This window comes from Betta splendens, chromosome 14 (assembly GCF_900634795.4).
Source record: "Betta splendens chromosome 14, fBetSpl5.4, whole genome shotgun sequence".
NCBI lineage: Eukaryota > Metazoa > Chordata > Actinopteri > Anabantiformes > Osphronemidae > Betta > Betta splendens.
Genome location: NC_040894.2, coordinates 12,881,012 through 12,906,599, shown reverse-complemented (window position 1 = coordinate 12,906,599; position 25,588 = coordinate 12,881,012). Strand labels below are relative to the sequence as shown.

At 40.5% G+C, this 25,588-nt stretch overlaps 1 protein-coding gene across 9 annotated transcripts in view; it reads right to left on the bottom strand.

Annotated features, from left to right (window-relative positions):
• Positions 1-25,588, bottom strand: part of auts2a (activator of transcription and developmental regulator AUTS2 a) — a 198,115-nt gene that overhangs the window by 155,706 nt on the left and 16,821 nt on the right. For all 9 annotated transcript variants that reach the window (XM_029172675.3, XM_041073885.2, XM_041073884.2 and 6 more), the window contains exon 3: positions 7,939-8,148. In XM_029172675.3, the coding sequence (XP_029028508.1) occupies positions 7,939-8,148 (210 nt within the window). The remainder of the gene's footprint in view (positions 1-7,938; positions 8,149-25,588) is intronic.

Genomic DNA, 25,588 nt, shown 5'->3' with positions numbered 1-25,588 from the left:
AAAGGGATACAGGGGAGCCACAGATACTTGAATCAAGGTTAACTGCAGCTTTGGGGGTGGTGTGGGGTTATCAAAGCCACCTGAAGCACAGTTCCTATTAGTGGCTGTGAACCTCTCCTTTTGTGAAAAATCTATGTATCTATCTACAGTATGTGTAGCAATGACAGCTGTTGTTTACCATTTAAATGCGAGTGTAATGGTGGCGAGTGCATTATTATTCAGCATATATGCCTTTAAACAACAACATATTATGAATACTGTAAGAATCCGATATATTGTTGACAATAGCATACATTATTACCTTTGGAGATATTGTTTATTCATAAAACAATCTTTCAATCATGTTATTAATATATAAAAATGTTGCACCATATTAACGGTTTATAACTGTGCAACTAATTGACTTTGAGTTAAATGGGGACAATTCTCTTCTATTTTATATAGTAGATGTACATAAATGTGTTTTTAATGTTTTATTCACCTCATTTCAAATTAACGGAGGGCAAACATTTGAAACATCATCAAGTTGTTTGTTGAGATTTAATAAAATAATAATAATAAAATAAAGTTTTTAAAATCAATAAGCTTCAACTTTAAATTTCTCCTTATTGTACTGTAGATCAATAAGATCACAATTTATTTTTAATCATGTAAAGCATTTTCTCTATCTCATACTTGTTAACCAGAGTATTTTTGTAACTGCCAGCAAGCCATTTTGTACTGTTGGATTGTTTGCTCATTATACCAACTTAGCTGTGAAGTGTGACATTTACACGCATGAGGTATCTGCTTAAAACAGGAGAGACAGCCTCAGCCGCACACACATGCACACAGCGCCTCAGCCTTCTGCACTAACAAGGCCGTGTCCCTGGTAGTTGATTCCTGCAGAGTGGCATATTTTTGCTGAAGAAATGAGTTGTGTGTGTCGTCGTGTGCAAAGAGCCAGCGTACTGTATAACAAATGCTACTTATTTTAGCTTCATTATCACCAGCCAGTTAACCCTTCATTACAGAACATCGTCTCTGAAACTTTTAACCAGAAAAGCATGAGGCTTTGTGTGCAAGAGAAACCTCACTGCTGTGCAAATGCTACTTTGGTGTGAGACTGACCTTTAGAAAGTTTACCTTAAACATTTTGAGGTAACATTGTTACATTCTACAAATTGCTAGTGACTCACTTACGCTTCATTTGCCCAGTGGGAGTAGAAAAATGATAGTGCAGCTAATTAAAAGGAAAAGTATTCGACAGTGCATTAGAAGCTACAGCGAGAGCTCTAGTGGTAAAAGCAGCATCTTAATGAGATTCCTCAGTGCCAGGTATTCTCCTTTACTGGCAGCAGAGGGTGCCACCACATTACAAAAACACCCCAGCATGAAAGTTATTCCCTTCAATTCCAGATCCAGTTTAGTCATCTAAAAATACCAGACAGTTCAGACACACTGTGGCTGTGCTGTCACTGGGCTTTTTCCACTTATTTTCAGGATTCAATTACTTTTCCTTTCCTAGGAGCCAATGAAGGCTGAGCAACCTTCCACACGTCGCTGCTGTGCTCATTCTAGGAAACCAAATAATAAACTTTACTCTTACTTTAGCTGAAGTTGATCTTGATCGAGCTTGAAGCCAGCAGTGTTGATAATATTATTACATGTTACAAGTCTCAAAAACATACATTAATTTATGCTGATTTAATCAGGAAGAGAACATTTCTGTTCCCTCACTTCGTCTGTAGAAGACAAGGCCCTATTAGATCACAGATGGTTATTTCCATCTCCCTGCCCCCGGGTGACAAGGGAGCCAGGCTGAAGCTGTCCCCTCAGCCTGTGGAGGCAAAGCGCTGGCACTGTCAAGACGAAAGGTAGGTCCCTGCAGGTTCCTTAGAGGAACCAGCTCCATCTGCCCATCTGGGCCAAATCTGATGCATCAAAGTGTCCTTTTCTCCTGCGTTGGTATGATCCAAGCCTTGAGTATACTGAGTGTACAGGCAACACTTCACCCTTCAATCGCTGAACATTCCAAATTGATTGTTTGGCTTTGTTATGCCCTGAAGTGTGTGCTTTCCCTTCCCAAGTCCATTTCTTTCTCAAACATTCACAGTAGCATTCTTCAGTAGCTTTACTCCGTTATATCCACTGACCTGCAGGGCTACAGGATCAATATTGCTTTTTTGCCCTGGGTCCCTGTCTGGAGCCAGGTTAAGAGCGTGTTCCAAACAGATCAGGTTAGTACTGTATGAGGGCTTTGTCTGATAAAAGAACAGCTCACACAGTTGAGCTAAAGGTCAAGGGACAGTAAGGTGCATCACTCGCTCCCCACGTCTGGCATACTTAATATTATTAATATTCATAACAGATCACATTGAAAATAGATGCAGATCATTAAGATCTGTATTTCATGAGTATTTCATAGTATACTCTTGAAATAGCAGAACTGTCCTCAACACTCTCCGACCAGTACTTGCTGCATGCTAAACAAACAAAAAAAAAATTACTTTCATGTTTGCATAATGCTGCACCTGCCTCAACAGTCTTCATTAAATTCCCACTAGTAATATCTGGATGTCATCCAAAGGATAAGTAAACTGCCCTATTCATCACTTCTTACAGGAAGAATTTCAGGATGATTAAATCGGTAGTACTGTGGCCTTTACATGGTGGTTAACAAATATAACAGATATTCAGTGCTGACTAAGCACTGAAGTGTGTCAAGCAACAGGAACACACATTTATTTTCCCTTCTAATGTTTATTTTACCTGCCATTCTGCTTGTCCAAAGTCAAGAACACCTGAATAAATTCTCTAAAACTGCTACAGTAACAATATTAAAACAAAAATATCCTGTTGGATTGGTTGATAGCAGGTCAGGTTGTGTGAGACACCAGCACGCTGCAAAGAAAATCCTCCCTACTGGTCTGTGGCCAATGAGGAATGATTTCATCTAGATTTAACTCAATACTTAAAAAGGTCTGCGTCACAACTCAGCTCCAACCAGATAAAGATGGGTGAAGGTCAAAAAGCGCTCATGAAGGACGCGGGACGAGAACTAAATGATCATGATCCTTTTCTTAAACTAGTAAATCCTAGATTTAAAAAAATCCACAGAGTTGCTTCCAGAAGGAGGAGAAGAAAGACACAGGTCTTTCCACTGCAAACACAATCAACATCTATAACCTATAAAAGTTTAATGTGTAAATCTTCTGGCTGAGTTGGCATTTAACTACTGTACCTCTCACTCTACTACTTTTGTTGTAAACTTATACACCACTAAAATGTTTACAAGAAAAACACAGCTGAAAATACACAACAGAAGAGTCTTATGACAACATCTAACTGTACCATTAAATAAAAAAGTAGCTAATAGTAGGAATAATTAAAATAGTTACAGTAAATGAGTATCATATTACAATCTACATGCCCACGTATTTACAATTTACTACCAACCAACTATGGAACTGAGCAAGTTAGTGTAAACAGCTTAGAGGGATTTTTGTCTTTGAGTATACTAGAATTCCTGATATCAATTAGTAGATTAAAGGAAGTTATGATGGCTGTGATGAAACACAGATGACGCATGACTTTATTAAAGCTTTTTTGTTTTTTTAAATCGTGTGATGTTGAACTGCTGGACTTTTTACTACAGTATCTCTCTTCATTCGCTTTACTAAGGCACAGAGAAAAATAATGCTTTCATTCATCCAAGAGAAACTCAAGAAAGGTCAGTGAGGAGGAGGAGGACTACATAACTTCTGGTAGGAGAGAGAGAGAGAGAGGACAAAAAAAAAACTATGTTCAAATCCAGATGGACCTGAACTATCTTGAGCGTTCATCTGTGGCCCTGTGTGTTGTAAACAGCGGCAGATTGGATTAGACATTAAGTCTGTCTGCTGCGCTGGAGTGGTCTGCCTGTGACAGGAGCTGGACAGCCATGATAAAAGCGTCTTCAAACACCTCCGGCCCACTGCCCAGTGCTGAGTGACGGCTGAGCTGGGCCTCGGCTTTGAGTGGTTTAAAGTGCAGCCACTTAATTCTTCACAAATTGACTGTGTGCGTTGTCAAGAGTGAGAACCGGCATCAGGCTGGTCAGAAGCTAGTGGGAGCCATGCTGCGTGTCCTTCATTTCACTGCTCTGCTGCCCTACGGCGGCTACAGAGCGTTCACTGTGAAAATGCAGTGAAATGACTCAGTTTAACAGTCAGGCAGAGGGGAAGTCCATCCTCCTCCCTCATCCTACCCGTCATCTCGGAAAGAAAAGTGACACTTCAAAAGAGAAGGTTTGTGAATGCCGGGAACGCAGGCTGGAAACGATAAAACCCAACCATTTTCAAAGACGTGGTGGCCTAGACCTGTCAAACAGCGTCAGACGTTTGTGATAACGACAAGTGGTTGGCAGAGGGGACATGGTAAACACAACCCGTCACTCGGTGCAGACGTGGTGGGCAGATCCATGTCGCTGGAATTGTGGGCGTGTAAATATACTGTCAGGAGGTCTTGAGAAGGAGGAGGACAGCTGATACAGTAAAAACACACTCAAATCTTCAGCAAACACAATACAGATCAGGATTATATTCGTATTTAGTGTTACAGTAAAAACCACCACTGTGACTGCGACAATTATCCCTACAACCAAGGCCTTCCTAGAATAGATTTAGCATCTTATCTGCCAATCAGGTCATTGCTGTGAATCTCTTATTGGCTTAGCGGATAAGCTTGTTAAGAGCGACCCCCAAAGCTGATATTTACGAAGCATGCATGCGTGCCCTCAGAACAAAGACATACAGTATTCACCATGCCATTAGTGTACGTTTTCAGGTACATGTGGCCACCAGCACTAGGGTGGTGATCTTAAATAATAACACAGCCAGCAGCAGGCCTAAGGCAGGGCTTCACCCTCAGGTAAGGTGGCACGGCGGTCTACCCACTGAGATGCTTCAGGCAGCCAGAGGCCAGGCACTGCAGCCCTCTGTTTGACTGGCTGACCTGGTTAGAGTTTCTGGAGATCTGTCTGTAAACCCTGAGGTTAAACACCATACACCTCTACAGCAATTACTCCTCACCTCTGGGACAAAGACTGGAGACCACGGCAGTTCTCCCACACATTTAAGGTTTCTGACAAATTGGGACATGTATGGAGAGCTGACAAGCCTGACATTATTTTCTTTATTAATAACATTTGTAGCCTAAAAAGTGTAAGTGTAATAATATAACAAAACCACTGTATCTTTACAGTTTAAACAAGCCAAGCCGAGATTCTGCAGTGTTAAGGCAACAATGCTTAATACCAAAAGAATGACTCAACAAACATTCAGAGATAAAGACATTCTTAATTCCACCAACCACTACCAGGATGCTCTGTTAACCCCATTACACCACGCTGCCTCATAATGAGCCCATATAACACCACAACCAGCTGACACCGCCTGATGCCAAGATCACACCTAATCCATGGTTCCTTTAAATAAGCTGGGGAGGTTTACAAAAGGGAGATTTACACTGAAGGTTTAACCACTTAGACGCGTTTGTCTCAAACATGAGCTCAGTTAAAAATGTCTACAGAATATATCAAATAATTTGATAATATCCTCCCCTCACACTGTGCATTATACTGTATGTCTGCATGAGGAACAAAGGGGCCAATATATCCACATCACACCCAATGGTAGTTGCGTGTTATGTCTATTGACATGACACCAAGTTTTCTTATTCAGACAAGCGACTATTCCTTCATGAGTGACGCTCATCCAATACAAATTACCAAGATGTCCAAGGACCAGGACGGCCAGTCAGACAGGCCGACCAGCAACAGACAGGCAGGTGGTGGAACAAGGATGTGGGGCATCACAGGGGGAAGGTCCAACCTGAGCCCTCCTTACTTGCCCCCACCCAGTGCTCCTGCCAGCGAGCAGATGGGCTGCACAGCATGCCCCTCTGTTCCTCCACAGCGCCTGTACAAAGCAACACAGCCCACAGGCAGCGACGCCAACATCAGTGAGCAGAGCAGAGTCCTACCAGACAGGAGAACCACCTCCCACCCTGCCTACCACCACATACACTCACACATGCTGTAGCAGTGTGGGGAAGTTCTATCTACAGTGCAACCATGACCCCAAACCAACATTTACTGTACCTGTGCTGTAAGATATACTTTTTTACATTTCAGAGAAAAAATAAAAGTAAGCAACTAAACAGATGCAAACAATTCTAACTTGTGAAGTCTGGGTGTATTTATTTAGCTGAACTACTAAAGCCTCAACTGAAAGTGGTTCATTAAAATTACCACTGTTATAACAGTAACAGTAATAACTTGAGCCCTTTTGCTGCAGCTGTATCATTGTTATCCCCTACAATTATTCTCACTCCTCATATTACCTGTTTATCTGCAAACACAAAAGGCGCAGACACACATACACAGCTGCTGCTGAGCACTGTCTGACATTAACTTCATTTTTTTTAAGCAACAACAACAACTGCTTCAAAATCATTTTTTTCAAAGGCTGGATAAACAATTTAATATGGTTGAAGTGACAATGAGAAACACAACCGTGGAACAAAGAACTTCGCTCCAATGTGATAAAAGATGAGAAGAGTTAGAGATTTATTGGTTCTGCTGCTCGCTACTGTTCTCTCATCCATCTCCGCTGAAGCTTCCTCTATCTAGGATCTTTTTTGTGAAGCAATATGTCAGAGCCGCTCATAAACATTTCTCTATTTTCCCCCCTTGAGCTTACAATATCTCATAGTTCAGTAGATTGGGTCAGTGCCAGAGATCGAAAGCATTTGCTGCAATCTGTGAGCTTGGCTGGAAGGAGAAGAAACACAGGGAAGAAAAACACCTCTTGCTTTATTCAATAGAAAATTCTCTCTATTTCTCCCCCATTACACTTAAAAGCAGAGCTTAAAAACATGTTGATACTGTAACACATGTGCTCTCTCTCTCTACACTCTAATATTTCTAAATTGAGAACTAAGCCTTGAGAAAAACTTCTGACATTTAAAGCGTAACCTTGTGTAAGGACAATGCCTTAACATTTATTTATAGCGAAGCAAAAAATGTAATCGTTGCGCCTGATAACGCTACAAGCTTGTTTCTCCTTAGAGAGGACACAAAGAGGTGGTGCAGGGCAAAGATGATGATCTTTTCCTAAAGCGTGACAGATTAAGGTGACATTAGACACTTCTCAAAGCCAAATATATTAGAATACCATAATCTACTGTGATTTAATCATTAAGGATTAAACCAAGCCACTAAATTTTAAAAGAGTTGATGCTAGTGTCTAAATTACAGGTGGAATAAGTCAGTATTGCTACTGGGTCACAGACGCCTGTAATGTGGAAAGTTATTGTGTCAGCATTGTGTGTGTGCGCGTGTGTGTGTGTGTGTGTGCGTGCGTGCGTGCGTGCGTGCGTGCGTGTTTGTGTGTGCAAGCTCAGAACATCAGAAGTCCCACTACTTAAACACAACTCATGGCCAACACACACCCACAAGTCAACACGCATTAATGCCACAAACGTCTACTTGTGAATTTAGTCCAAATGAAAACACAAAATCTCATGGGTTCCTGCCTTCATACAGTCATTTATGTGTCATCACATTAATATTAGAAACCAACATTATTATTAATAAGCAGACACCTCCAACCATCTCGCCTCCAGTAAAGTGACTTTTCATATTAATTAATCAACACACCATATAACTGTTGCATTAGCACAGCGTAGATTAGACAAAACAAGCAGCCTAATAGATTTCACTCTACTGGGAAGTCACTGCATTGACACCTGACTTTTTTCAGCATAATGGAAAAGTAACAGAACACACTGTGCTGAGCTGGACCCTTGTCCCAGACATTAAATAGACCTAAAGAAAATGAAGACAAACTGTACCAGACTATACTGTTAGCATCAGCAGCTCATTTTCTATTTTCTCTTCAGACATTTTCTACTCACCAAGGAGTGTTTCTTGTTCAGGCGTTTCTTCTTCTTCTTGCTTGGTCTGTGTGCCAGGCGAGGGTTGTTCTCCTGATCGGAAGGCCGGTGGTGGTGATTGTTCTTGTAAGGTTCCAGGCTCAGCCCGTTGTGGACCCGGGCAGTCTTTTTCTTGTGCAGGGGCCCTGCCTGGTTGGCTCTGCATTCCTTGGGTTTCAATGCTGTGTTCTTCTACAGAGGAAGAAGGGAAAGCCCATATTAGATCTGATGTTTTGCCTCATCTGGTATTTCATTTACCGTATGGATCAATCATCCAGCTAGTCTGACGAGTCTGCACCTCAACAGTGAAATGCAATAATTAAATTACAACTGAGCAAGATGGAAAAAGGCCCATATGACTGCAAAATATTCTTAGTAGTGTACTGTATACTAAGTAGCCGACTAGAACCGAGGGGCAATCATCCCATCACATATTTTGTTCAATAATTGGTTGCAATCGGTTTTAGTCTGTATTGTGGTGTCCAGAGGATGAATCGTAAAACTTTGGTGGTTTCCAGCCTTTAATGCCTTCATCTAATCTTGATTTCAGCCTCAGTCCTCACTGGCTGCAGGCTCTCTGGTCTTGTTCATATACTGTTTGTACAGTATGTGTGTGAATCAGGGTGTTCAGCAGCAATTAGCACATCTCATGTTAGTCATCATCTGCCTCATGTCCCACAGCGATATATACTGTATGTACAGTAGTGGTTCTCTTCAAGTGGATTTCAAAAACTAACCAGTGTGGCGAGCTACAACTCCAATATCGCAAAGTACTTCCAAAGAGACAGGGTTACAATTTGACACCACTGATCGATAAAACCACTGAGAGACTGTAATGCATCAAAGCTGTCTACAGCTACAGCCACCAGTTTAGGTTGTGAGCATTTAGTACCATCTACTTTATATAACTGAATTCTGGGTGGATGTGTACTCTGCAAATGTTCAAGCAGCTGTGAGAAATACATTGTTTAATTACAATATGCTAACCACATCTGAACCCAATCAAAATTTGATGTGACAACAATGTGGCTTCAAACTGGCATCAATTCTAATGCAAACTGAACAGCTTGGTATTGTTTCGATTTACATGTTGGAAGAAAAAAAACAACTACTGTACATTTTTCACCCAGTAACATTTTCAAGGGCCGCATATCATCTAGATTATATTTATATACAACCACATTCAAGATGCACTAGTCCTGTAAAGCCTTCTCCAATCAGGAGAACCACTCTGGCACCTAAACCACTCTGTTTCCCCAATCCCAACCGTGCACATCCCAGGCAGCAGCATTTACTCATTCATGGACCGCCACCGGTGCGTCTGTGCAGTGTTACAGATATGCCGCTCTGTCAGAAGGACGCCTCTGCTGGGTGTGGCGCTGGCACCGACCCGCTAAACCGTTTCTAAAGACCTCGATTCACACGAAGAAACACAAGTGCATGCATCAACTAATCGTGTTTGCCTTTTCCACCCACACTCATCCAAGGCAAATAATGCAACATGACATGCATTGTCAGCGTGCAGAATAAATGACAAAGTTATGATGGGGCTGAGAGAGGCCCAATTGTAGCAGCCTCCTGCATGCCTCCACGCCGGCAAACACGACTGATTGCCTGAAATAAATTATGCACACTGCTCACTGAACAATAGCAAGACAAATTCCCTATTTCAGAGCCTTATAAAGACACAGAAAGGGAAGTAATTGCCCAATATGGCCACTATGCACTCGCTTTCATTACCGCCATTGTCTAGTGGTGTACAAAGTCTATATATTGAACTGTGAGGAGCACTTTCTGCACATTTTAGATTTTGACAGTCACATCACATCCAGTGTGCTAGAGAGTTACTTTCAAACAATCTCAGTGAACTTCTCATTCCACCCAAAAGCTGTTTTGCTTATTGTTACTTCATTTCCATGATTTACTGTGGAGAATGAAGCTGTCTACAAAACGTGCACTGTGCTTTGTCTACAGCTCACAGTAAACAGGGAACAAAACGTCTGCATTACTACTTCCACAATAAGGGAGACAGAGAGTGAAACAATGGAAAACTCTCCCTGCCAAAGAAAGCAGTTTAAAAATAATAAACTGAAATAAGAAAGAGCATAAGGATGATGAATTGAGGAGCCAGACTGCAGCCAACAGATGACTCATTGAGTTCTGTTTAACACTCACTGTTAAGTTTTAACTTTTAGCCTCCACGCCTCCACGTGCTGCAGCGATCTGAACATCTAAACTAACGAGCTGGACCTCACATCTGTCACACCCTGACATTACACTGAAGGAGCCTGATCGACATGTCTCGCTAAGACAATTAATTGGATAACACACAGTGAGAAACTTGGCTCCCAGCACAGAGGAGTGAGAAAAAAAGCAAGGAGACGGCAGGAAAGAGGAACAGAGACATGTTGAGGGAGACAGAGAGAGCACTTGAATGCAGCAGAGGCTTAATGAATCTGGCCTCCCATGATAGTGCTTCATTCAGCACCAAGCTCAAACTACATCTGCTCTCTATCACACACACACACACACACACACGGCTCACATCACGACACAACAACAGACAAAGTAAACAACCGCTGAGATCTAATGAATGCTAATAAAGATGGATAAGCACAATCTCTCCTTGTGGAGCACTCTAGGACAACAGCCTATTTTAGTTTCATCTACCTAGTTAAGCTGAACAGTGATTGTCTGTCGTTCCTCAGGGAGCCCTTGACCTGATTATCACATTTTCAGTAGGTGTGAAATAGCATTAAACAAGCACTGAATGTAGTCTATAGCAAATGTCTGGTTGCTTCACTGCTGCAGTTCATGCTGATGTAACCAATTATAGAAATGATTAGAGTGGCTGAACTGCTTTGTTATGCAATTTAACGGTTCGCAGCCATCTCAACGTTGCAGTAACATCTCACTTGCTTGCGGTACTTGTGGGTAGTATTTAGTGAAGTGTATATTTAGGACTACCAGTGTGTGCAACCAGCCCTTTAGTCCAACTGGATGTTTGTGGCAAATATTCTCAAGACATCACTGCAATATGGTGTTTGTTCAAAGGTGGCAGCTGATGATGCAAAATCATGAAACCACAGTGGACTGAATTCTTCCACAGCCTTTTAAAAAATGAAACAGAAGAAACCAAAACTTCCTTTACGATGTCTCCTCTTGGACCACTGACTTTACTTCCTTTGTACACACTCGCACTAGAGACTGGCTCCAAATGTCAGAGTTGCATTTTATTTCTGCTCAACATATTACAGGTTTTGTTAACCTACTGCACTTACTGCAATACAAGGTAAAACATAATAGATTCTAGATACTGTACAGAATAGCTTAACACTAAGAAGAAATAAGCCACAGAAACCTGCCATTCATTAGTACTGTATTAAAAACCCTTAAATTACTGTATATATGGAGTAGTCAACCAAGATCAAGTGGAGAAATCATTAATGGTAATTTACAAGAATAGATTGTGTTCACAGTACATGGCAATGAAACAGGACATTATTTGTCAAACAGTCCAAAAGTTAGAAAATATGCAGGTAATTACACTAAAATACACAGTTGCTGGGATGTTGCAATGTTATTCCAATCAGAAGCAAGATGGAGCAGTTGTCTGTCCCCTGACAGACAAACATGTTTGTTCACCTCTATTCTTACATTTCCTTATTTCTGATGACAGCGGTTTTGACAAGGGGCTCTTACATACAGTATGCTGCTTAAAAGACACAAACACAATCACCCTGACAGACAGCCAATTTTCTGGCACTAATCTCATCACATTCCCATTTGAGTCAGGAGGGTGTGTGAAGGGAGACAATGGGATGCCCTGTGTATGACGACCTGATTTCCTGCTTGTTGTCTGGCTGCTCAACAAATACAAATATTCCAGGATACAGACAGCGCTGAGGAGAGCTGGGGTAATGGGCAATCTCAGTGTGATATCATGATACAGTAGAAGCCTGAATGCTACACCAGGCCTGGTGGTGGTGTAGCGGGCAAGAGGATGGAGTTACGCCTACAAATAAGCAAAAGTATGCCTCCTTTCACAGGAGAGAAATTAGACAGCAAAGGCACCAGACTTGATGAAAAACACATAAATTCAGCATAAGCCAGCAGAACGTACAACATTTACCAAAATTAAATAAACATGAGTAGCAGACACAGCCTGTCAGTCTGGCATTTTTTCATGTAAATCACAAAGTAAGCAAGGCAGCAAGAGTGGCCCTTTACCAGGCACAGGAAGAAATAAACCATCAATGTTTGTGGGCTGAGTTACATCAGAATTGTCCAGACACAGACATCGGCTGGCAGGTCATCTGTTGTTCACAGCAATGTGAATAAAAAGAATTTTAGTGTCAGACAAAAACAAAAACAAAGCAGGAACACTGCTATGTGGTGATAACTGAATAAGCAAAGCACACTGCAGAACAAGATAAAGAGCAGACTGTTCTGATTATATGAGAACAACGGATGTCACCCTTTGAAGCGTCCCTTGTTGGTTTAAATAATTACACCTAATTGCTGGCAAATGTAAATGCAAATGATCCATTTACTTTAAAAGGCACAATGATTGCTTACAGTGACTGCACTGGGTCACGGCTTTAATTGGACCCCATGATCCACTAATAGTGAAATAATTTACTATCTGGACAATAGGAAGAGTGGTTGTTAAAGTTGATTTCTCATTTATAATAGCAGATGACAGACATAGTGATGATAATAATTAATAATGGCAGGTATGTACTGTGGGATCAGCATTTAATATTATATTTACATATAGACATTTTTTTTTATTATATTATTTTATTTATTATTTTTCCCAGTATATTTCATTGAACTGCACAAAAAGGCAGGGATTGCAAAGGCCACTACTAGCACACTAACCCTACCTACTAATGATTGCTACATGTAGCTACATGCTGATCAATGGTTTTGCCTGAAGTAATAGCTGATAACCTGAGAACACTGATTTCACTTTTGCAAGAGTGGATGCGTATCTTGTACCTTTAGAGTATGCAACAGCAACCGCATGTATACAATACAGTAGATACACAATAGATGACATGGCATTATGGTATTATCTCCAGTACATCTCCAGCAAATTATTATTTAGTACAATTTCCTTCCTGCAATACAGTGGATGAAAATATGAATTTTGCAAACAAATTATGAAACAAACTGAAGCCCTGGCATTACTCAGCTCATTAAGAGGTAGGTCCTTTTCTTTTCAAAAAACTGGTCGACCTCTGATTTCAGAGGATAAAACTGCTGAAGCACGCAGCTGTGACTGGTAGAGCAAGGTCCCCATACTGTATGTGTTGCTGTCCCTGTGGTAGAGTAGTCGTACTTGAATTATGTTTACCGTTTCACACCAGTGTTCATCACTGTTCAAACATTCTGGGTGGATGACACAGAGCATTTTAACTGCCTCACCCCTACTCTCCTGCACCTTTATCGCACACCAAAGAGGCTATTCCTTTGCACCTGCCATACCTGTTGATCCGTCCATTGTAGCTCCACATAACACATTTAAGTCCTTTCTTCAATCAATTTTAAATCAAATCAAGTCAATTTTACTTGTGATGCAACTGTGTTCACTGTGCAACTGTGAATTCTGGCATATGACAAAACAAATGCAAACTGTGCAAATATTGCCTTTTGTCATTTTTATTTATTTCTGCATAAATGTTTTCTGTGTGAACTGGAACCAGAACTACAGAACAGACAGGGGTAAAAATGACCAAAAAGAGAAAAACAAAGGAGGTTGATTTCACTCTGTGGCTAATAACTATACTGTAGCTCTGACAACCTCTTTCTCCTACTACTCTCCACACACAAAACTAAATTAAACACCTAAATACTGATTCTACTAAAACCAGACCGAAAGACTTGTTGAGAAAGAAACTGGTTGGTTAAGTTAAATTTTATTCCATCCATACAGATATATGCTAAAGCAGAAAGAGTCAACATGCAGGACAGATGTAGTTAAATTCCGTTGGCTTTTCATTCCTCTGTTCTTCAGACCAATGGTGCAGCATTTCTTTTGGGACAGCATGGCTTCAGACAGAATAGTTGCTTAGCAACTGTACAGAAAGAAGATCATTAAATTTCACTGATGCTCATTCAGTCCTCTATTATGTATCTGAGAACTTGTTGCTCTAATCCACAATGAATTAGACTCTGGCAGGATGGATTCGGAGGTGGAGCACAGCATTAGAAATAGTCAGGGGTCACACAGAGCAAAAATAATGAATGACAATGTAAAACAAGTACTGTAAGTGAATAGCTGGGGAGCAGTTAGACAGACAAAACTACTTTTAGTTTTTACTTCAATTTTACTGTATAAAGACATTTAGTATAGACATTCAGATTCGTGCAAAATTATAGTTTGTTGCATAATTTTAAACTCTGTACACAGACATTTATCTTTTCATCCTGTAAATATCAGCATTTTGCAAAATCTGACACATACTGTATGACAGGTGCCCCTTACTGTGGCTTTGCTGAGGGATTGTCAACTTCACCCAGGGAGCTCTACTCTACTAAAATGATGAAGGTTGAAGTCCAGACAATAAGGACCTTGGTCACAGTGAAGACCAAGAATCAAAGCAGCTTTAACAGAGTATCAAACATCCTCTAGCAAACACCACGGGACCGAACTTCAAGCAGTGTGTGTGGCAGACAACAGAACGGGGCAGGCTGACTGACCAGAATGCAGTCAAACTGGGACGGAGATCTTTACAGCTTGTTCAGACCTTGGATTGGGAAGAGTCGACCATCCGTGACTCAAAGGATAGAGACAAGTCAGAAGTGAAGAGGCTTTGGAATGGGCAAATATCAGACACACTTTATCGACTCCAGAGGTTCTATAGGAAGATTGAGATGCATTGCCAAACTCCAGGTCTACAAACATTTCAGAGACACAGATTCAGAGCATCTACAGTAATTGAGATTCTGAATGATTTTAAAGATCGCAATGATGTTAAATGTTGATTATTGAGTGTAGATGTGCTGTGTACGAACAGGGATCGTCAGGGTTTCATTTAATTTAGTTAGTGCCTTGAGATAACTTGTGTTAGGGATCAGAATTAGGATTTTAATCTTTGTTTTCTTCAAAAATCCATCTTACTGTACCTTACCTCAGTTAAACCAAAGGAGTCATTATCAGTGCATGCTGCCCTCTACGCAGATGAGGCAGCAGGAGGCAATGACCTGCACTATTTATAGTACACAGACATTAAAGCTAACAGTGTAACAAGAGACCACAGACCTGTCCCTTAACTGGTAATTAGAAACCCAGTGAAGGCTCATCATCCCCACAATGGAGGAAAACAACAGTGCCAGAAAAGGGCAGACTCTCAATGAGCTGGAAAACATGTGCATCCAAACCAACTCCGCTCGTTTCACATGGCCAAGGTGAAACACAGGCCTTTCTGAATAGTGTCTGTTGTGCTGTAGCTACTGTAAGATAGTAAGATTGCTGTTTCCATGCAACACTTCCTCAAAGTTCTTGGATAACTCAAGCAGACTATTGTTGCACTTACTGTACTGGAAGCTCAGCACTTGGCAAAGCATTCACAGCAAGACACTGTTTAATTCAACAGCTTACTCTGCAATAAAAATGAAGAATAAGGTTTGCCAATTGAAAGGACATAGTATACTGCTGACTGCAGCTGTGATTTGGAAAACATGGTAACTTCCTGTTCAAAATCACCATCAGTGCTGAATTTATTAGAGGTGATGTTGTAGTGCAACAGTGTTTAATCACATTTTTATCCATTTTAAAATGTTTAGTCTATTTTCATGACTGGTGAAGAGGCAAAGATGCCTGGTGTCTTTGTGTAACTGGTGGTTGGTACAGTAACTAGACAAGAAGGGCCCCATATAACCAGAACGTCTGTAGAATCTGGACACCTTTCTGACAATCAGGTGTCAGTAATGCTATTCAGCGATTGTTAAGAAAGTCATCCACAAAGTCTAGGAGCTGTGCTTCCAAACAAAACCAAAGTAGACGCCATTTTCTATCTTTTAACTTAGAGGGCTTCTTTTTTTCACTCAATAAATCCGGCTTTAATTAAAATCTATTTTGGACTTTGTTAAAATGTCTTAAATTATCACTGCTGCATTCAGTAATACACTTCGTCTTTTATCAACTCTATTAGAGCATCACCAATCAGACGACATCCCTTCCTGCCTCAATAATTATAAAAAGCTCAGCTAAAAAGTGAAGAAGACTTCAAATATTTAATTTGAATCAAATTAAGCCACTATACAAATATAGACAGTCACTAATAGGTTTTCTGGACCAATAATTATTTAAAAAGATAAAACAACTGTAAAACAGAAGGGAGTCCTGTAAAAAAAATGTTTGACTATGAGTATGTAACAGGAGAAACTGAAGTTACAAATCCGCGGAGACACACACTGAGGCCACTTCAGCATTTACTGAATGCATTTTGTTGGTTTGTTCTCAGCTCCATTGAAGTGACAGGCTCTTTGATTTATCGGTGCAGTGCAAGTGTTTGCCCAACACTATCACAGGCAAAGCTGAGCTTATTGGCTACTCATGTCATTTCCTACAGTACATGGTAACTGGGAAGTCCAATGCAGCAGAGAATTACTTAAGCTCAAGTGATCATTACCGGCTGATCCTGACCGCTCCAAGCTACACCATAATAAAACTGCCACCGCTACAATAGTGTAGTTTACACTAAAGGTTCAATGTATTTGTGTTATATAAAGACACTGATGAACTGTTTCAGCAGTTCGTCAAAGTTATGGTAATTGCACTGTATAAAAACAGTTTCTGAAAATTATTCTTATTATTATTATATCCTGTTAACATTTTAGTGTTTTATGCAGGTTTTAGGAGGTGAAAAGACATAAAGAATTCAACAATCTGTTTAAACAAAAGATTTAGAGTTACAGTAAGGCGGTTCGTTTGTTTTATGCACACAGGAAAATAGAAGGAAGGACAAAAAAAGGTAAATTAAGCTATGGTCTTCACTAATGGAGGCAGAGAGTTAATGTACAGCACCAATCCTACATTTCATCCCAGGTTTGAACTGACACTTCCCAGTATTCTTTCTGACCAAACAGTAAATGCTGACTTACTGAGACATCTAAAAAAAATGTGAGATCAGGTGATTGCTTTAATATAGATGATGACTCTGTGGCCAAGTTGTTACTATATATCTCCCTGAAATTAAAGATAAAGTGAATGAAAAGAAAAAAAAAAAAAAACTCATGCTCTACTGTGGAAGGGGCGGTTTTAATCCTTCATCTCCATATGATAAATAAGTCTGCAATTTACGGCTCTTTCACAAACCATCTGTGAGATTTCACACCTTTTGCATAAACACTTCTGAAAAACCAACAAGGCCCATCAGCTGTTCCCAAAACACAAGTAGGTGTTTTATCTGCTGAAATGTAGACACACATACGTACTGAACCTCATTTACTGAAACTCCACTGCTCCCAACTCAAAAAGCCTGCTTAATGTGATGCAAACATATTATACAGTATGACTAATATCACTAAAATACTGATGCTCGAACCTAAAGGCGTGTTGCTTAGGCAAAAACTACACTGTTAGCTGATACTAGAGCATTTAGTTTACTCTGTAGAGCAAACTACAAAAATTGGCCAGTGATAAAACTGACAGTTTAATATGTTTGGTAGGGTAGCCAACACACACCATGCCCACATTACAAATATTAAATTTTTAACTAAATTCATGAATCAATGATTTTTTTATTTGTCTCTGGCTTTCGGTTATGTTGGAAACAACTGAGGCTTCATAAAATTGGAAAGTTCCTGTTTTACAGCTGAGGTGAGAAAGTAATACTAGCACCTGTAAAATCAAAGGTAAAACATAACCTCTCTTTTCAGGTCATGTTTATTGTAACACAACTTATACTGGCAGTTCTCAGCACCCCAGGTTCCTCAATGCAAATTATCTTTGCACACACAGTATTTAACATACTGTACAATGCACATACTCAGTAAACAGGAGTGAAGTATAGTAAAGTTGATAACATACTCTACCAGCCATAGTCTGATACTGTATACTGTACAAGTAGGGATAAACAGAGCAATACATAGTAAATATTAAAATGTCTAGGACTGAACTATAAATCTTTCACGTATTTACTCTCTGTTGTTGCTGACATTGCGTCGTTTCCTCTCGCCAAACTCCAACAGGTTCTGGCCAATCGTATCTTGACTTTACGCACAGACTTAAGGCCTCTCACCACATTAGTCATGTGGTCAAGGTCTCTTCATGACATAGGCATCCATACTCCCTACCTGCATACCCCAGTTATCTAAAATTTAAGTTCAGGTGCAGGGTCAGCTTTTGAAGTCAGGCTTTTTTTTCAGTTTTTTTTTCTAATGCATCAGCTGACTGCAGCTGTTTGTCCTCTGCAATATATGAGGACTGAGGCAAAAACAATTTATGGTAGAAATAATATATAATCTGCTGCGGGGAGACACAGCAAATTGCAGTGCTGCTCATAGTTCATTCAGTAAGTTCATTTTGATAGGTGGCATATAATTAAGTATACTAAATGGGGGAAAATCAATTCATAATAAATAGCCTCTACAGAATTTGCCTCTAACTAAGTCAACTTGCCAGCGCCACTGTTTTCCTCCTGCTTCTCTCCAAATGACTTCTAAGTAAAATCGTGGCACGAATGAATACAAAGTGTCTTCATGTTGTGATGGACGTGTGACGTTCCTTTAAAACTCACATGGGAGTAGAGTAGTTCCCAGGTCTGCCTTCAAGCTTACATACAGTACATGCACAATAACATCACTTAAGTCAACAAAAAAACAATCACTGCTAAAATTAGCAGATGTGAACATTAGTTAACAGTCTGTAATCATCTCAGGCAGTCACTGGGGACTACTTCAGCCTCAGTCCTTTTTCCATTATAACAGTACAAAAGAATATGTTGCCTACTGAATCTTGATAAACACACTGCTGTGTCACATTTCTTTCATAATGGAGTAGAAATACATGACAAAATTAAGTGCTTAATCCATTCCACAATGCTTAGCATTCATTAAGTCGAAAACACCCAAGCTGAGTTGTCGTCGAAAGAGTAAAGCATCTCTGTGAAGCCTCAGTATTTATATTTCTACGTAGAAAACAGCTTAAAACAATAAGTTGTTAAATAGCACCACTAACTAAACCTTACTGTCAAAGAATATAGCTTTATGCTCCTCCCCGGGTCCTAGAAGGCAGCTTCTGAATGTCTCTGCCATTAATCAATCAACTCAATAACAATGACACATTCTGCTGCACTGTGTTTGTGTATACACTGACTGCTAATATCATTTTCTGTGGTAGAAGATCTGCACGTTCAGTACAGTAAGGTTGGAGAGACCAAAAAAGAACAAAGGCATGTCTCAAGGAGGAAAAAGGTCACAATGATGGTGTATAAAGCCTATTACAGACATAAATAATGTGTCTTCAATCTAAAGTAGACAGTGATATCATACAGTACTATGGAGCATCTGGTGACACCAAACAAACATCCAAACTTGAGCAATTCAGCAGTATTTACAAAAGTGATTTTACCTTCTGCAGGTAGCTAGCAAGATATTTATCTCGAGCAGGAGGTGTACTCAACCACTCAGCCTGCTGCATGTATGGCACATAGCCATCTCTCTGGCTCTATCTCTGGCTCTTTGCATGTCTAGCTGCTTGATTTAGCTCAAAGAGCTAATGTTCATACTGTAGGAACGTCAAGCAGGGCCATGGAAATTACGGCTTTTGCAGCTTGCAAAAAATACTCCACAGTTCTCACATACAGGGCAATGGCAGGAATATGCATGAAATATGAAATCTTTTCAGCCAATATCCTGTGGCTTATGCCTGTGTGAGCGCAGGGAAGTGGACAGTCACAGACAGATTTTAAAGAGTTGTCACTGCAGCATGCACACAATCGAAACTGACTCTAGTGTCGTTCCATGGCAGGAACGTCCCCAGGGAGACTGTCTGTGCAGCCTAAGTACAGCAGGTTGTGTGACCTCCATGACAGTGCATTCTGCCCTTACACCTGTCAGTCAGTTTACCACTGAGCAAAGATGACAGCTTTCACCAGTGTGAGGCAAGAAGAACTACCATGTGTCAGCTTGGGCTGAACTTCCCTGCGCTGCAGTTAGAGGTTAACAAATTACCAGTTAACAGCTGAATGTAGCTGATGATGTCAGGTTAAGTAACCACTTCTAAAGGCACCAGTTTTCACCACATCAGCCAGAAGACAGAGACCGAGAGAGAGGGAGTACACTGTGCACCAGGGACCCCCTCTCATGGTTAAGTCATCTGTCATCTGTTAGACGTCCAATGCAGAAGGAAAACTCTGTATTGTACAGTATGTCAACACTGTTCCACTGACCTAAAAGGTCCACTGTTTTATTTTTGAGGCAAAAACAGGGTTACCACACACATGGGTAGAAATTCAATGGGCAAAGACTAAGGTCATCACCAGATAAAAGTGCACAGTTACCACATTTGTTACTGCACTGTCTGTGTTTGCTGTGTGAGCGTTTTTGTTTTTAAGTCACCCAAACAATGCTCATGGGAGCATAAAAGAGGTAAAAGCTTTCCACTGCAATAAAACTGAAGAGAAAGATGCTTAAAGAGCTGACAGTAGTTTTAATAAATAGATAAATATAGACATGTTCAACATCTTGTAAGAAATGGTTAGTATTGTTGTCATGGTAGCGAGGCCTGAATTAGTCTGACACACACGTCTTACTACAATCTTTTACAGCTGCTCATGACAATATGGTTCCTTCCCTGGAATTGAAAAGTCTATCGCTGTGTTTTAGGCTCCACTTTCACTGCTCTTTTGAAAACACAATAGTGCTACATAAAATATCATGGGGTGCTTAAATCACTTTATGCCATAAAAAGAAAACAAGAGCATAAACAGGAACATCTGCCCATTGAGAAGTATAATAAAAGAACAATCACCAGAGTATCGCTCATCACCATCATATGAGAGCGAAAAATCATTTGTACCTATAACTATAAACTATTTGCTGCTGGTCTTACAGTACAGTTCTTTTTGTTTCTTGTTTGTTTTTTTTTAAGATGCACCCCCCTGTGATTGGCTTGCTGACCATCAGATAGACAGAGCCGACGAAGCAGATTCTTCTTTCTCCCTTAAATAAATACCGAACTCACCAAAAGAGATTGTGAATATGTTTTACTTATGCTTACGCGCAAACCATGCAGGAACTGCTGCGCTCAACAACAGCCAAAACAATAGCCAACTTACAAGAAGTCGAGTCAAAAAGGCCTGTCCATTAAGGCATGGACGACTCTGTGGCAGCAGCTCCCTCCATTGCGAGGTAAAGAAAGTGTGTGACAAAGTAATTGTGAAGCTGTTTAATTCTGACACTGAAGACGATGACTTTAATGGTTTTAATGCGCAGAAGGCAGCGGTAGATAATGGTTACTTTTTACTTTTGTGGTACGCTGCTGTACTTTTTTTCAACCAGTCGTGTGCCGGTGTCCTGCACTGTCCGGAAAAAAACATTTACCATATTTAATTAAAAGTTACAACATGGACACCTGGTGTGGCTAATATATGATTTTTTTTAATATTTTTTATTTTAAAAAATTAACAATATCCACAAAAAGGTCTTGTGTTACATGTACATCACACACACACACACACACACACACACACACACACACACACACACACACACACACACACACACACACACACACATACACACACATACACACACACACACACACACACGCGCGCCACACACAATATTGGCGCCACTTCAGTGTGTGCACTGGAGTATACTGCTTCAAAGCCTATGAAAGAACGTTGGAAAGGAGGAAAATGTGTTAAGTGCTTTATAGAGGAAAAGGGAAGAGCAAACATTGTCCCTGCATGTCGAACATAACAGGATGCACAGCGTTAGGTGGAAAGAAGTACACACAAGACCCCGTCTACTCTGTCCTCTGCCACAACAAAACTCAGACACAGTGAAACAATAGGGCACAACACACAACCATGATTCATTTCTGTGTGTGTGTGTGTGTGTGTGTGTGTGTGTGTGTGTGTGTGGTGACTTGTTAAATAGCTTATTGGGCTGTATGTAGTCTGTATATGGCAACATCGACAAAGCTGCTGATTATAATAGAGGACTAACAGGTCTGCATCCTAAGAGGTACTGTCATTTTCTGATATTCATCTCTCTGTTTTCCACAACCATTATTGATAGCTTGATACTGAACGGTCCTCCATTCCTTTATATAAAAATCAGAAACTCTAAGCTTCAGTTATTCAGTGAACCTACCATTCAGTTACCAGAAACAGAAGAGTGCTCACTCTTTCAAAGACTCCATGACCCAAAGCGTATATCCAGCAAAAAAGAAAATAGACTTAAGCTACCAGAGAGTTTGAATTTAACAAGTATATGGATCGGAGAGTAGGAACACTAAGCTTGGCTGACAGACAGATTGAAAACAGAGGCAAAAATCAATTGCCGAAACTGCAGGCTCAACAATGCATCACTGATTTTACTAAGGGCAGACAAGAAGAAGAAAATAAAGCAGAGACAGGAAAAGATGCAGAAGAGAGGGACAGGGGAGAGATACAACCAGCAGATGTTTCCATCTGTAATAGTTTCTCCTATGTCTTGCGATAGACTCACTGATGTCTTAAGGGTGGATTATCTGGAGAATCCCTCATCAGATGAACCTATTCAGACACTATGGCAGTCATTGAAAGCACTCACAAAAGGGAGTGGGTAGGAACAGTGACACGGAACATGTCTCTCCCCTCAGCTGGATCTAGCTCATTACCTGTGTTTGTCTTGGAACCGAGTCCAATTTACATCCAGCCAGGCCTGTAAAAATCACTTGAACCTGAACAGCGGAGGGTTCACCCGCCAGAGCTGACAGAAACAAACACAAAAGGGACATTTTAATGAAAAGGATTCACATCAGCGGCAGCTCTCAGAGGAGCAGAGCAGCAGAACAAACACTCCTTCAGCAGCCTGGCATTTCTTTTTAGTCCCTACACAGTCTGCAGGTCTTGACCTTAGCAGAGGGATGATGATACTTGGTATGCTGATGGGCTTAGATGAAAACAAAAAACCTTTGCAGGTGCTCTCAATGCTCAAGCACTATGATCTGGCTGTGGCTACAGACTGCAGGCCTGCGATTCTCCCTTTTCTTGCACTTATCAGTAACAGTCAGCCAAAATATTCTGAAAACTGTGATACAGTACTTGTCTTGGCTTGGTGCTACAGAGCTTTGTTTGAGAGGAGATGTTCAAGCTTCCTTGACTCCTCGGAAGGTACTGACCACTGCATGTTGGGAGCATCAAACCAAGACCCACTGGATGGAAATGGAAACAGCCTACAACTAGTACTTTACACAAACAAGGATGGTACCCTAGGAGATTATAATGAAGATAAACTTCCATTGTTACACGTGGCAAAAGAGAAAAATACCAGGAATAAGCACGTATGTTAAAAAAAAATTATAATCCTGTTCATCATTGTCAGTAGAAACCATTTACACAGTTTCTTACATGGCTAAATGTGTGGATTTGAGTTTTCTCTCTTATAGCCCAAGGCTACTTGACCAGGTCAGAATTTACTAATTAAGAAACACTTTCAACCTTTCAATCCAAATAATCACGTGTGTGGCAAGAATTTGTGTCATGAACACCACTGACTTCCTGACTTCCAGAACTACTGTAACTGGAAATCAGAGTTACAGTCAATGAAATCACATCTAGACCATGCGACGAATGGTTGAAATGTGTCCACAACAGGCTGCGCAAAGTGCTGTGGTTTATCATCACATACAGATGTTAACACTTAACCCCAAACATCATGCTCTGACATAAATTAGACAGATTTGGCCCAGTTCATCAAAAGCAAGGCCAGTAACTGCAGCAGTGCTTATGACTGGATGTCACTGCAGCTTTTATTTTGGCACTTCACACATACAGACAGTTACTATACGTTATAATACTATACAGTAATATAATAATATAATTGTACTATGTACTAAATACTACATGTGAGTTTACATTGTGAAACGTTAAAACTAAACCTAGATATTAATCAGTGTTACTACAGTAAACCAGGTTAAAGCAAAACTGTGCATTGTTTGAATGTGAGGTTTTGCTTTGGAAAACAGTATGAAGTGTAAGTATGAAATTATAAATTATGTGCCTAATACCTAATCAAAATGTAGACAGGTACTGTAAATGGAAACAATGAAAGAAAAGAGAGTATACTGTAGAATCCTGGCCACTCCTTTTTCAGTATCCTTCCATAGTGTTTTTCATTGCTTGTCTGTCTTTATCATGCCTAAGCAGACCTCAGGCGCTGCTTTCTACACACAATAAACTCGTCAACTAAGCAAGTACTGTTACAGCTGATTAACTCTCATTTAAAGATCCCTCCCGCATCACTGACTTCCTTCCATTTTTCAAAGTTTTACATATGAAACTTGCTTTATTTGCTGTTAGAATAGTCTAGACACAAAAGACACAAATAGAAACAGAGGCACATTACCCTAATTGAATTAAATGAAGCAATGAAACCTGATCTTAATACTGTACTTGTACATTCCCCCTTTTGCAGTATGACTCAGCAGCAATGCGTCACCCACTGAATGTATTGTATAGTGCATTCATAGAGGATTTAGGGGCATAGTGGTAGAAAGTGCATTATTTATGTTTTCCTGCTCTTTGTGGCTCTGTGGATCCAAGATGAATGAAGAGGTAGATGAAATATACTGTTGTGACTGCCAGGGGTGAGAGGCTGAGGAATGAAAAATCTACCCCAGCTGCCCCTGTTTCCGTCACACACAAAAACACACACCCTTCACGGCTCCCCCATCCCTTGCCATCTCCGAGCCTATTTGAAGGTGACATGTAGGAGGAGATGGATGTGTGGTTTGCAGCCATTAAAATGTCCCCATGAGGCGAAAGAACTGTTTGTGTCTTTAGAAGAGTTACAAAGCCCGGAGTGAGACAGAAACAGGAGACTCACGCTGCTGAGCTGTTTTCATCATAACAGGATGACCCTTTGTCACAGCTGAGGGGGAACACAGCTGCCATAGGAAACACATTCAGCACATGAAGGGAAAGAGAAGGATACAGCAACTTGATGGCTACTTCAGCTGGCAGGCCCTCATCCAAGCAGTCATTAGAACAGAAAACAGTCTGTTAACAAACCAAATCTGATTTTCAAGCACTTTATTAAAATGTATTAATATAACAGACAAATTTTATATATGGGAAAACTTACAGATATTACTACTACTACTACTACACTCCAATGCAGCCTAAGTCATCATGAATGGTAAACGGTCCGAACTTATAAAGCGCATTTAAACACCCAGCAGCTGCTATGCACCGGCATTCGCTCGAAACCCCAGGGCCAACTTGGGGTTCAGTGTCTTCATATATCAACCACAACGAGGATTCGAAACCGACAACCTTGCCCTTAAAGGACGACCTCCCTGCCGCCCCATGAAAGGCAGCAGACAGCATAAAAAAGAAAGAATTATTATTACAGTATATACCAAAGAGAGAGGCCGAGAAACAGATGTATGTGTAGGTGCTACAAT